The 12,942-nt window shown below is 34.1% G+C and overlaps 2 protein-coding genes across 3 annotated transcripts in view; one reads left to right on the top strand and one right to left on the bottom strand.

Annotated features, from left to right (window-relative positions):
• The window catches only part of LOC129806095 (chromosome transmission fidelity protein 18 homolog), a 31,056-nt gene extending 23,906 nt beyond the window's left edge, over positions 1-7,150 (top strand). For both annotated transcript variants that reach the window (XM_055854444.1, XM_055854445.1), the window contains one exon: positions 6,948-7,150. In XM_055854444.1, the coding sequence (XP_055710419.1) occupies positions 6,948-7,109 (162 nt within the window). In that variant the 3' untranslated portion in view covers positions 7,110-7,150. The remainder of the gene's footprint in view (positions 1-6,947) is intronic.
• A 2,411-nt stretch (positions 7,151-9,561) lies between these two features.
• The window catches only part of LOC129806096 (retinal homeobox protein Rx), a 93,940-nt gene continuing 90,559 nt past the window's right edge, over positions 9,562-12,942 (bottom strand). The window contains exons 7-8 of the mRNA XM_055854446.1: positions 11,203-11,327; positions 9,562-10,957 (exon numbers count right to left, since the gene is read on the bottom strand). Coding sequence (XP_055710421.1) covers positions 10,512-10,957; positions 11,203-11,327 — 571 coding nt within the window. The 3' untranslated portion in view covers positions 9,562-10,511. The remainder of the gene's footprint in view (positions 10,958-11,202; positions 11,328-12,942) is intronic.

Below are 12,942 nucleotides of genomic sequence, written 5' to 3'. Positions count from 1 at the left end.
ACTCAGAAAGTCGATAACCACATTCTAGGTATCTCTGATAGTAACCCCATGATGTTTGCTTCAAAAATTCAAAGTCGGCTGGTTACAGAAGGCATACAGGCTTCAAATGCTTCGAAAATCAAACTCAAAATGAAAGAAAATATAAGAATAGGTACTTGGCTCGCAAGATTCCATTGGTAAGCAAAACCAAACTGCGTAAGAGGTTGTATTTTTACGTTTTTAGCATGCTCCAAGTGAATTTACAACATTTTAACCAGATTGGTTTTGTTTACCAATGGAAACCTGCAAACCAAGTAATTATTCTTACCACTTTCATTAAATTGCGGTTGGTTTTGAAGCCTGTATGCCTTCTGTAACCAGCCGACCTTGAATTTTTGAAGCAAACATCATGGGGTTACTATCAGAGATACCTAGAATGCGGTTATCGACTTTCTGAGTCGAAACCCTGGGTCTACCAGTAGCGTTTTTCAGATGTACTCGTGCCTCATAACTATAATATTTGACCATTTTATGTATAACTTTTCATGAATTTCCATAAAATTTGGCAATTAAGCGACGCCGATTCCTTCCAGCAGCATCTCTGGACAATATCCCACCTTTCAACATTTTGTAATTTGCCATTATAACCTAAATTATGAATTATCAAAAAACTGATTATTTCTTGTTATTTATCATCACTCTTACACCTATATATTTAACATTGACAGCCTTAAAAATGTACAAATCCACCATTTGCCTATCAAATGACATAAGCTCAAAATGTAACCGGTTTACATAAAGTTGTTTGCACGTTTTCACCATTTTGAATTAGTTTTTTAATGAGGCAACAAACTTTTGATTTTTCAAAAATGACCAACCTTTGGAAAACAATTATTTTTGATATGAAATAAAATTAATTATTTTTTTTGAAAACTATAAATAATATCTACGGATTACAAGGAACTCATCTGCAAAAAGAAAAATTTGGAAAAGTATTTTTTTCTATCATTTTTTTCACTTGATTTCTCAAACATCCATTAGGCAACAAACTATTGACACTCACTGTAGATTGAGGCTTCTGAGACAAAGCAGATCTCAATCCCAGCATCCAGCTGGAGAACAGATCAAGATAAAGAATTGAATTGGGATGGAAGTGAGACATTCTATTGCATTAGCAGGTCCCGTGAGTTTTTTAGTTGGAACACAACCCGTGGATCTCTTCAATATAAACCTGAACATTGGCTGACAGACAAGGAAAATATCAAGGAATAGATAAGGCGCGAGATCTTATCAAGCAAAGAGACTGGGAGCCACAGTTGAAGTGACACAATATTGGAAAAAAGAAAGAGATTTTTGTTTATTTTTTGTTAATTTTATTTTTTTAATAAAAAAAAATTTAAATAAAAAAGTCTTCACAATTTTATACATACAATAATTTTTTGTTTCTCTGAGATTTTTCTGTACTTCTGGAGCAGAGTCGTATCCATAATCTGACTGCAACTCCCTTCTGTGAATCTCAGGAAGAGCTTCTGAGTGTATCCATGAACCTTTGGGCAGCAGAAGCACTTACAAGTCAGAACAGTCCCTGCTTGTGAATATATATAATCCAACAGCCGGATATGAGGGTCCCTCAACTTCTAAATGAAGAGAATGTTTATTGGATGTGGAACTAAAGACATCCGGATGTATTTAAACCATCAACTGTTGGATCCTGCATCCCACTGGCACTTTCTACAGTGTTATCAGGGACAACTTCGCAGTCTTTGCATCATCAGGATGATCAAGGATAACTTCTCAGCCGAGGCTGGACTCACAGCAGCCACATGTCCCTCAGCTGCTTCATCAGGGAAAAACTTCGCGTTTTTTCATCATCAGGACGATGTGGGCTAACTTCTCAACCGACACTGAACTCGCGGCATCCACCCGTCCAGCTCCGGCAGCTGCTGTCAGATTGTTACAATCTTCGGTTTTCAGCACTTCAATACCTCCATCAAGGAAACTGAGCACAGCTAGCAAATCCCTCCTGCTGCTGAATTTTCCTGCTGCTGTACACTTTTCAGAAATTTATTTTGAGCAAAGTTTGAGGTTATGTTTTATGTCTCGAAGTTCTGAAAAACTTTATTGTCGTTCGGATATGTGTCGGATCATTTTGGAAATTGGAATATGGTATTAAATAACTCTTCAGTGATGCACAGAAGGGATTACTACCAATAATTAAAAAAAAAAAACGAGTGAAAACTTCTAGTAAAACTTGGTTGAATCCCACTACAAAAAACATCTCTCGAAAACACTTCTCCTTCGCACTTTTGGACAATTTTCCACTAATATTCACTAAACACTATCTCAATGAACTTCAACAAACACTTTCCACGCTTTTCCAGCAGCCAAATAATAAATTTTCGCGAAAAATAATCTCAAGCCGCAAGAAAACTTGAGAGATGACACGAACTGTCAATATTGAAACGTATTAGTTCCTGTGTGGAGGCATTTTCTTCAATAATTCTCTTCAATAATTGAAGCTTTTTATCAATAGTATTATTGAAGGGCCACTCATCCATATTTTTCCTAGTGTATAGACAGCTTAAAAGCCGGAACCGGAGAGAGCTCTCAAATAAGGAAGGTTATCACTGTACGAGAGGAATCTTTCCACTCACAGCTGGAGTTTGATTTTCCAATAGTGTTTTGGCTAATAGGTAAATGGAACTCCATTCGCCCAAAAAGTGCTTAATTTTCGAAGATTTCACCCTCAATTTCGAATTTTCAAACTAGATTTTCGCACAAGGTGGAGAAAATTTACAAGAATATCACACTAAAAAGCTGTTAAAAGCATTACTCGGTGATTAAGAACGGATATATGAAGAAATTAGCTTTATGCATTAGACACACTTACGACTTAAGCCGAGAGACGACTTAGTTTAAAATTATGGAAATGCACTTTAACCATTATTTCTAATATAATTACGCTAAGCCGTCTCTCGGCTAATCCTCATGTCTGTCAAGGCCCTTACTGTGATTTTTGGAAGATTCTTCGTGATTTTAGCCATGTTTCAGCGATTTTTAGGCGTTTCTCTACTAATTCAGCCACATTTCTATGATTCCTGAAGGTTTCTAAACAATTATAGCTTTGTTTCTGAGATTATTTGACGTCTTTGTGGGATTTTAACCACGTTTGTGCGATTCTTGAAGGTGTTCCCGCAATTTTAAGCATATTTTGTGATTCTTCTATGTATTTCTGTGACTTTATCCGTGTTTTTTTTTGTGATTTTATCTATGTTTATGGGATTCTTTGAAGTTTCTCTGCGATTTTAGCTATGTTTCCACAATTATTGAAAGTTTGTTCGCGATTTTAGCCGTGTTTCTACGATTCTTTAAGGTGTTCCCACAATTTTAGACATATTTTGTGAATCTGTTTCTGCGATTTTATCTATGTTTATGGGATTATTTGAAGTTTCTTTGCAATATTAGCTATGTTTTCGCAATTCTTGTAAGTTTGTTCGCGATTTTGTCCGTGTTTATACGATTTTTTAAGGTGTTCCCGAAATTTTAAGCATATTTTGTGATTCTTCTATGTATTTCTATGACTTTATCAGTGTTTCTGCGATTTTAACCATGTTTATGCGATCTTTGGAAGTTTCTTCGCGATTTTAGGCATGTTTTTATCCATGTTTATTAAACCATCCATTCTTGGATGTTTTTTCCGCGCTTTTAGCCACGTTTATGTGATTCAGGAAGTTGTTCTCGCTATTTCCGCCATATTTTCTGATTCTTTTCTGCATTACTTTATCTTTAACCATGTTTCTGCGATTTTATTCATCTTTCGCGTTTAGATTTTAGTCATTTTTCTGAAATTCTTGGGCATTTCTTCGCGATTTTAGTTATGTTTTGGAGATAGCTGGACGTTTTCCCACGATTTTAACTGCGTTTTATGATTCTTGAAGATGGTTTAGTAATTTTAGTCTCGTTTCTGCAACTCTAGGACGTTTCTTCACGGTTTTTTTTTCCCATGATTATGCAATTTTTTGACGTTTCTCAGCGATTTTAGCCATAATCCTACGATTATACGCGATTTCAGTTACATTTTGGCGATGTTTAAAGTTCTTTTTGCAATTCTAACCATATTTTGTGGTTCTTTTATGTATTTATGTGACTTTAGCCCTGTTTCTCTGCGATTTTATCCATGTTTTTGCGATTCTTGTACGTGTTTCTCTGGTTTTCATGACGTCGCTTTTTTTTGTTATTTTAAAATGAGTTTCCGCAATTCTACAATTTTCGCTACCGGACGGTTAATATTTTTGCAATGAAACACCCCTTGACTTTGGTTGTGAAAACTTTTCTTCCTTTTCGCCTAAATCCCTAAAATCGGGCTAGATTCGATTACCTCCAAAGCACAACTCTAACTTTTCTATAAAACAATTTAATGATAAATTGCAATAATTTTAATCCACATTGTCGATAAAATCTCAGTTAATTTGTAGACACTGAATTTTTCATGATGCTATTTTTTGTTATTAATTACTTTTATGTGCATTCAATTGCAAAATTGGCAATTAAGAGGATTTTTTTATATTTCTGGGAAATTGAAAAAGTTCATAGTTGGATAATTTTTGTATGGTTTTTTGCCAATTTGATTTATTTTTCAATTTGTCCGCAATGGAAATGAAGTTAATGATTTTTTTTGCTATTAGGGGAGGAAAAAGCGACAATAAACTACTAAATAATTTTCCATAATTACTCCATTTGGATGTTTTGTTGCTGTTTTTTGTTCATTTTTTCAAAGTGACTCTTTATCCTTTGTTGTAGATTTTCAATTTGTGGGAAAATCTGAAAAATGACTCACACATAATGGAGGATTAAGGGGATAAAGGGCTCAGTGGGTGCCAGAGTTCTTGTAAAATCACCATTTCAGGGAGATTTTTTACACTTTGGGTGTTCTTTTTTACATTTCTTCTGTGCAGTTGGTGTTTAAATTTCGAGTAAGATGTTTTTTTTCTTAAAAACATGAATAAAGACATGTCCTTGGATAATCCAGTGACTTCTCCATAGATGTTCTCTATTTTCTTTGATAGAAAATTTATTAAAAATACTTATTTCTGCAAGTCGTAGAACATTTCTTGAATATTTGCGTACTTTTTTCAGTGCAGTCAATTTAAATTGCGAAGATTCTTAAGAAGGTTTTTCTCAGAAATATGAAAAGGATGTGTCCTTGGATAATCCAGTGAATTATCCGTGGATATTCTTTATTTTTCTAATCAATAATTAATTAATTATGGTTACTTTTTGGAAAGATTAGAGGTAATTTTGTGATTTTATCGTATTTTTTTATGAAAATTAAAACAAGACATGTCCTTGGATAATCCAGTCCCTTCTCCGCGGATATTCCATATTTTTTTTTAGTGAAAACTTGTTTTATGGTTTTTTATCTGCATATTTTAGGAAATTTCTGAATTGTTTCCATTTTTTGCAAGGAAATAAAAATAGAGCCATGTCCTTGGATAATCCAGTGATTTATCCGCGGATGTTTCCTATTTTTAGAAAAGTAAAAAAAGTCGTAGAATATTTCTAATTCTTTTTATATTGGTTTTGTGCAGTTTTGCAATTTAAATGTTGGAAAATCTAAGAAGGGTTTTTTTAAACATGATTAAATAATTGTCTTTGGATAATCCTGTGAATTATCCGTGGATTTTCCCTATTTTTTCTAATCAAGAAATAAAATATTAGTGTTGGAGTTACTTTTTCTGCAGATTTTGGAAGATTTCTCAATTGTTTCGCACTTTTTTGCAAGAATATAAAAATAGAACAGAGTCATGTCCTTGGATAATCCGGTGACTTCTCCACGGACATTCCTTATTTAATCCATTAGAGAATTGATTTATAAGGGTACTTTTTATATGTAGATTGTAGGAGATTTCTGAATTGTTTCCATTGTTTCGCACTTTTTTTTGCTTAGAAATAAAAAATAGAGCCTTGTCCTCGGATAATCCAGTGATTTCTCTGTGGATGTTTCCTATTTTTAGAAGAGTAAGAAGTTATAGAATATTTCTAATTCTTTTTATACTGGTTTTGTACAGTTTTTCAATTTAAAAGTCGGAAAATCTTAAGGATTTTTTTTAAAACTTAATTAAAGATTTGTCTTTGGATAACCCTGTGAATTATCCGTGGATACTCCTTATTTTTTCTAGTCAAGAATTGATATATTAGGGTTGGGGTTACTTTTTCTGCAGATTTTGGGAGATTTCTTAATTGCTTCGCACTTTTTTTGCATTGAAATAGAAACAAAGCCATGTCCTTGGATAATCCAGTGACTTCTCCGCGGACATTCCTTATTTTATCCATTGGAGAAGTGATTTATAAGGATTCTTTTTTGTCTGCAGATTGTATGAGATTTCTTAATTGTTTTGCACTTTTTGCATAAAAATGAAAATTGAGTAGAGTCATGTCCTTGGATAATCCGGTGACTTCTCCGCGGATACACCTTACCTTGTCCAACGGAAAACAGATTTATTAACGGTCTTTTTCTGCAGATTGTAGGAGATTTCTTAATGGTTCCTCACTTTTTTGTGTAGAAATAAAAATACAGCGATGTCCTTGGATAATCCGGTGACCTCTCCGCGGATATTCCTTTTTTTATCCATTGGAGAAGTGATTTATAAGGGTTCTTTTTATCTGCAGATTGTAGGAGATTTCTTAATTGTTTTGCATTTTTTGCATAAAAATGAAAATTGAGTAGAGTCATGTCCTTGGATAATCCGGTGACTTCCCCGCGGATATTTCTTATTTTTCTCCACTGGAAGATAGATTTATTAGGGTTCTTTTTGTCTGCAGATTGTAGGAGATTTCGTCATTGTTTTGCAATTTTTGCATAGAAATAGAAATGAAGTCATGTCCTTGGATAATTCAATGACTTCTCCGCGGATATTTCTTATTTTTCTCCACTGGAGAAGAGATTTATCAGGGTTGTTTTCCTGCAGGTCGTGAAGGATTTCTTCGGGCGAGTGGTGAAGAAACAGGCTCCTCTTTCTGTCAAAGAAGGTGGAATTGATGGAATTGTAAAGAGTCCGATTTGGTATCGATTTAAGGAGGGCTACAACAATGCTGTTCGGAAGGATATAACACTGTCAGACTTCATTTAGGGTTGCAAGATTCAAAGATAAAAGCACATTTTTCTGCATAATAATAGCATTTTTATTATTTTTTCCTTATTTTCTTTAATAATTCTCTTTCAGTGGTTTTTTTTTTGGTTTTTTTCCCTACAGATTTTTCATTATTTATATTTTTGTTGTATTTTTTTCTTTAACCGCTAAGATTAATTGGCACAGTACGATTTAAAAGTTAATCCTTTACTTACTAATCTTTCTTTTATCTTCTATGCTTTTATTTTATGTTCCTAATTGAAGATTCTATTACCGCTAGAGCTTAATAAGTGCTACTTAACTTTCGCATGAAACACAATTACAATGGTTAATTTAATGAATGCAAAGTTTTTTTTTTTGTTTTCTTAAATAACATTTTTACATGATTTATTGATTTTGTAGCCACACTCTTCTCTCTCCTTCTTAAGATGTTTTTTGGGGTACTTTGTTTTGTTATTTGGAATGTTATTCTTTTCTTTTAATAATGACTAAAACAAATTTCTTTGTAGTAAAAATCATAAAAGTAACTTATCTAAGTAGCTTAGATCGGTTGATCTATTTTTATGGGGTTATTTTACAAGAATTCAATGAGAATTGTAAAAACTGGTAGACATTTTGGAATGGCTTTGCTAAACTTGGATTTTATTGGTAATTTTTTTCGAAAGTAATGGCTCCGGCACATCTTTTAGACCAGGAAAATTTCATGAAATCAAAATTCACATCCCTTCCTCACACTTTTTCATATGTCTATCTGATTTTTCGCATTTCAAATTCGATTGAGCTACATTGACTTTGTTGTGATGTTCAAAAGAAGAAGAAGAGTGTGAAAGAATGAGATGAACGTATGCAAAGCGTGAAAGAGACAGAGGGATTCGAATTTCGACTTCATGAAATTTTCCTGATCTAAAAGGTGTGCCGGAGCCATAAGTGTTTGAAATGAAACCTGGAAAAAGCGAATTTCGATTTTATCAGTAATGCCTTCTCATATGTTTTACATTATTTCTCAATTAGATTTTTACATTATTTCTGTCTCACTCTTTTTCTTACTGACATCATCGATGAAATGATTGTCAAGACAAATTCAATTTAGATTTGAGTGCGAAAAACGATATAACAGCCCCAGCACACCTTTTAGATCAGGAAAATTTCGCATTCTTCTTTTTTTTTTAAACACCACAACAAATTCAATTTAGGTCAAAATCAATTACAATTCAATTTGTGTTCGGTTCAAATCCGAATGAAAGAAATAGGGTTATCCAATTTTCTTGCTAATGCCTCCGGCATACCTTTTAGATCGGTAAAATTTCATGAAAGCAAAATTTGCGTCCCTTTCTTTCTCAAAAGATTTGTATAAAGCCGTCCTCAGACTAGAGGTTTAGTCCAGTTCCCAAAGATCTCTTTTATCTTTAATAGCAAACAATTAGATTGGTTTATCAGAATCTAATAAGATCACTTGCCTTTTGTAATCCGATCTTAAGTCAAATTTTCCAAAAAAACCTTCACTGACAAGAAATTACAAAAGTAAAGCCATATGGCTAAACGTTAGGTCTGAAGCCCGTATAAGTCTATCCTATTCTTTCGACTCCAAGATTTTTGAGACCTTCAGGAACTTGGCCAAACCTCCAGTCTGAAGCGGGCATTACCCATAGCTCAGATTCACGAAATCAAAATTTGCGTCCCTTTCTTTCTTATAAGATTTGCATAAGTCTATCCTATTTCGGTCTCAGAATTGGATTGATTTAAATTGAATTTCTTATGACGTTCAAAAGAAGAAGAAGAGTTCGAAAAAGCGCGATAGCTGGATTGGTATATACAAATCTTTTAAGAAAGACAGGGATGTGAATTTTGATTAGGGTAAGTGTGCCAAATTTCGGCATAGTTGCATGCAAGCGTCAAAGTCTCAAGTTTGAAATGTAATATTTTAAATACAAATTGATTTTTTTTTATTCTTTCTTTTGTAAGAGTGTTGCTTGGTGCCTTGTAAAGAGTTTACCGTCTTTATTTACTCTGAAAATCATTCTTAAAACATTTTAAAATGAATAAAAATATAGACATAGCTTTGGTGCCCTATTTCGGCCACCTTCATTCTCATAGTTCCTTACCCTTCGGGAATTCTTTCAATATCTTTTTCACGTCATCTCGTTTGTCGAAGCTACATTTTTTGTTATTCCTTTGAATTGTATAATCTCTAGAGTACGGAAAATCTAAAAGTTCATGGAAATTCGAGGAACAAAAAAGGTGGCCGAAATTGCAAGCTGGCCGAAATTTGGCACACTTACCCTACATGAAATTTTTCTGATCTAAACATCTAACAGACTGCACAGTGCCTCTCTCTGTGGAATCTGACGAATATGACCAATAAAATCGCATTTCACGATCCTTTCCAAGTTTCATTCCCCGTTTTCATATCTCATTTGCCGCAGCCTTTTACAAAAGTTTCTTTATTATTTAAAAAAAATACTTAGGGTAAATTAAGCTAATTCAAAACCTGCTCCAAATGGAAATTTTTCGCTACTCCAAATGGAAACGTCACTGTTTTCATGATAAATACAGTACTAAATTGCTATATTTTAATATTTTCTATACCACAGTTTCATTATTTAGTTAATTTTGCTCCAAAAAAAGCGAAAATCCATTAATATTCACAAATTTAATTTGTTAATTTCTCAGAAAAATTAAAAGTGTACCTTTTCACCATTGAATTTTTTATCGATAGACTTTGTTTTCCAGTGAAAAACACAATAAATTGACTGTGGTTTATTCGTTTTGTTTAACATTTATGTCATATTTCTGGCTAATTTTAGTTAAATTAAGTGCTAATCTTTATTGTTAAAGGTACGTGAAGTTTTCAAATGAAATAATTACCTATTTCGTGAACAAAAAGGGTTTTTCTGAAGCGTCTGCAAGTGCTTTAAAAGGAAATCCTGGAAATACGATTTTTTTTGAGAGATTTTCTTATTAGAACAAATCCTGCTCTCCTACACTGTTTGTCTCCAATTAGAAAATGCCCTTGTCTCCATTTGGATTAATATGTTTCCAATAGAAGCATTTTACGCTTGCGTATTTTTCTTGTATTTAAGAAGTTTTCAAATTATATCTAAAGAATTTTCACTAAACAGTAACATTTTAGAAGAGTCAAGGAGCAAATTTATGTAATTCTCTCCAGAAAAAATTTGAATTTAATGTGTTGAATCTTCTGTCAAAGTTAAAGCGTCTGGAAATGGTTTTGAATTAGAACATTTACCCTAATGAAAAAATTCCGCAATATTTTCTTTGGTGCTTTGACTAATGCTCATGTTTTTCATCGACTAAAACCTTCTTTAATGACCTGCTCGAAGAGTGTGTCCCAAGTTGTCAAGTTTCCGAGTATCCCGATTCGAATTCGGGCTCTCAATCTCCCTCTCAGTCCCCTGAGGTCTTGTCTGGAGTTGTTGTGGTCGGGATGACTCCGTTTGGCGGCTGTGGGAGCTGCAGGGGTGTTGCAGGAGTCATTGGGGTGTCGTTGTTGTTGTTGTTGTGACCGATACTGGGCAGATCAGCCAGAAGGTCGGTCTTGCGGCCATGCAGGGCGCTGTGGAGGGACAGGGGCGGGAGATGGAGCCCGGGAAAAGCAAGTCCAGCAGCTGCAGCGGCGTGCAGGGACTGCAGAAGAGCAGCTGAGTGCTCCTGGGCCTTCCGTCGGAGTTCAGCAACGGAACTGGAACGGGGATCCGGGAGGGATGTGCTCGAAAGGGTCGTTACTGCTGACGAAATGGCAGAGGAAACGGAAGAAACTGCCGAGGAGGCAACAGTTGATGAGGGAATATTCGGTGCTTTGATGGGGCAGCAAGAACAGAGTCCGGGAAATGCTGGAAGAAAAAGAAAATTCCCAGGTGAATTTTTTAATCTGAAATTTTTTCCTCAAAATCAATTTCCGATTGATTTTCTTTGGCACCTGGGTCTCCTTTGTCTCTCCCGTTTCTCCCTTTGGTTACAGGGAGCTTCTCTAATGGGATCATGGAGATTTATGACGCGTTTGTGGTGGGAAATTCAATTAGGAGGACACTTTTGCAGCCGCGAGAATCAATCGGGGCGTGATTGATTGGGAACTTACCTTTGAGGGCGGGGAAGAGTGGAGGGGCGAATTGGGAGCTCAGGGATGCCAAATGGGGTGGCAAGAATATTGGTGGAGTCGCTCTCGGGGTTCCATTGTCCAACACGGGCCGGAAGCCGCCATTTCTGGAAGGAAAAAAGAGGCAGAAAATGTGGTAAGTCCAATTTTATTTTTCCCTGAAAATTATTTTTCATTCACTTTTCCGCGAGAAAATATTTATTAAAGTGAAATCACTGAGAAATCGAGGTTATGTTACAAAGTGAGGTTAGTTTGAGCGTAACCTCAAAGTGAGGTTAGTTTGAACATAACCTCAAAGTCCCATGATTAGGAAAGTGTGTTTTATCAAAACTTCGAGAAAAAAATAAAGTGTTTTTCAGTGGATATTTCTCAAATTTTGAAATTTTAAATTTGCGGTTAGTATATAACCTCAAAAATTGGTTTTTAAAGTGTCTAAGTGCCCATTTAACTCTTGTGCAAATATTTTAAATTAATATGGCTTTCAAATTGAAAATTTTTCAGCTAAAATCTTTGTAACTATTTAATGTGTCTGAACTTTATGAAAAGCCTTCCCTCCTTTTCTTTTGACCTTTGCAGGTTATATAATTTTGAGGTTAGATGATGAATAATTGGTTAGTATGAATTTATTGTATAAAATCCTCAATACTTCTTGGAAACAGAGAATATTACAAGGAAGAACAAATTAATTTTGATATATCAAAGTCAGTGAGGTGTACAAAATACTTCTATTTTGAGGTTATCTCTTTGTAAAGTATCTCTTCGACGTTACTCCCTGTTTTTTAAGGTACTACATTTACAGTGGCGGTCTCAGTGTTTGTAACAGATTTTTGGGTCGCTTTAATATTTTCCTTGGAGAAATGTCCTTTTTTGTTAAATTGTTAGGTTATGTTGAATATTCTTTGATATTTTTGAGTATTTTTGATAAGAATTGCTGCAGTATTTTCTATTAACTGTTTTTCAGACTTTTTCTCCCTCTAGAAATGCTGTTTTTTAGCTTCACAAGAAAGCTTGACGTGAAAGTTATTTTTTAAGGTTAGGATATAAATTATCAGGAACGAATTTTGTCTGTGTTTGTTAGTACGAATACCAATGTAAATAATGCTCACACAAAAAAACTGCGCTTATAGAGAAAATTTCGTAAATATTCCTAGGTATTGAATTCGAAAATTTGATGTCGGAAATAACATAACCCCTAAAAATAAATTGTGGGAATGAAAAGCTTCTAAAAGTTCTGTATACTGAAGAATATTTTATTAGTATTCAGTGTTTGCATTCTAAGTAAAGAAAATGTGGAATTTACGACCGAATTTACAGAAGATTTTGCGCAGAAATTATTTTGTAATATCGCTTGAGTTTGAGGTTATGAAATTGAAGTGTAGATAAACGAGAAGCAAAACACATAACCACTATTTGTGACAAGTATTATTTATTTATTTTCATAATTGTTTTATAGTAATTTATTTAAAATGATATCATTGGGTAAATGTTCTTTTTAAAAAAAAAATTGTAAGAAAATAAAAAAGAAAAATAAAACAACAGAAAAGGATAATAAAAAAATTAAAATAAATTTACCCTTGGAATTGCCAGGGATATCTAAGGAAAGTTCCACATGGAAGTGAGTATAAAATTCAGAAGCTTTTCCTAGAGATTTACTTGGGAAAGGTTCCCCATTTTTCCTACATTTCAACTAAATTTTTTGGGAAAATTTTGAGATGCACGTGG

This window comes from Phlebotomus papatasi, chromosome 3 (assembly GCF_024763615.1).
Source record: "Phlebotomus papatasi isolate M1 chromosome 3, Ppap_2.1, whole genome shotgun sequence".
NCBI classification, from domain to species: Eukaryota; Metazoa; Arthropoda; class Insecta; order Diptera; family Psychodidae; genus Phlebotomus; species Phlebotomus papatasi.
The sequence above is the reverse complement of the archived record's forward strand: the minus strand, read 5'-3'. Positions and strand labels throughout refer to the sequence as shown.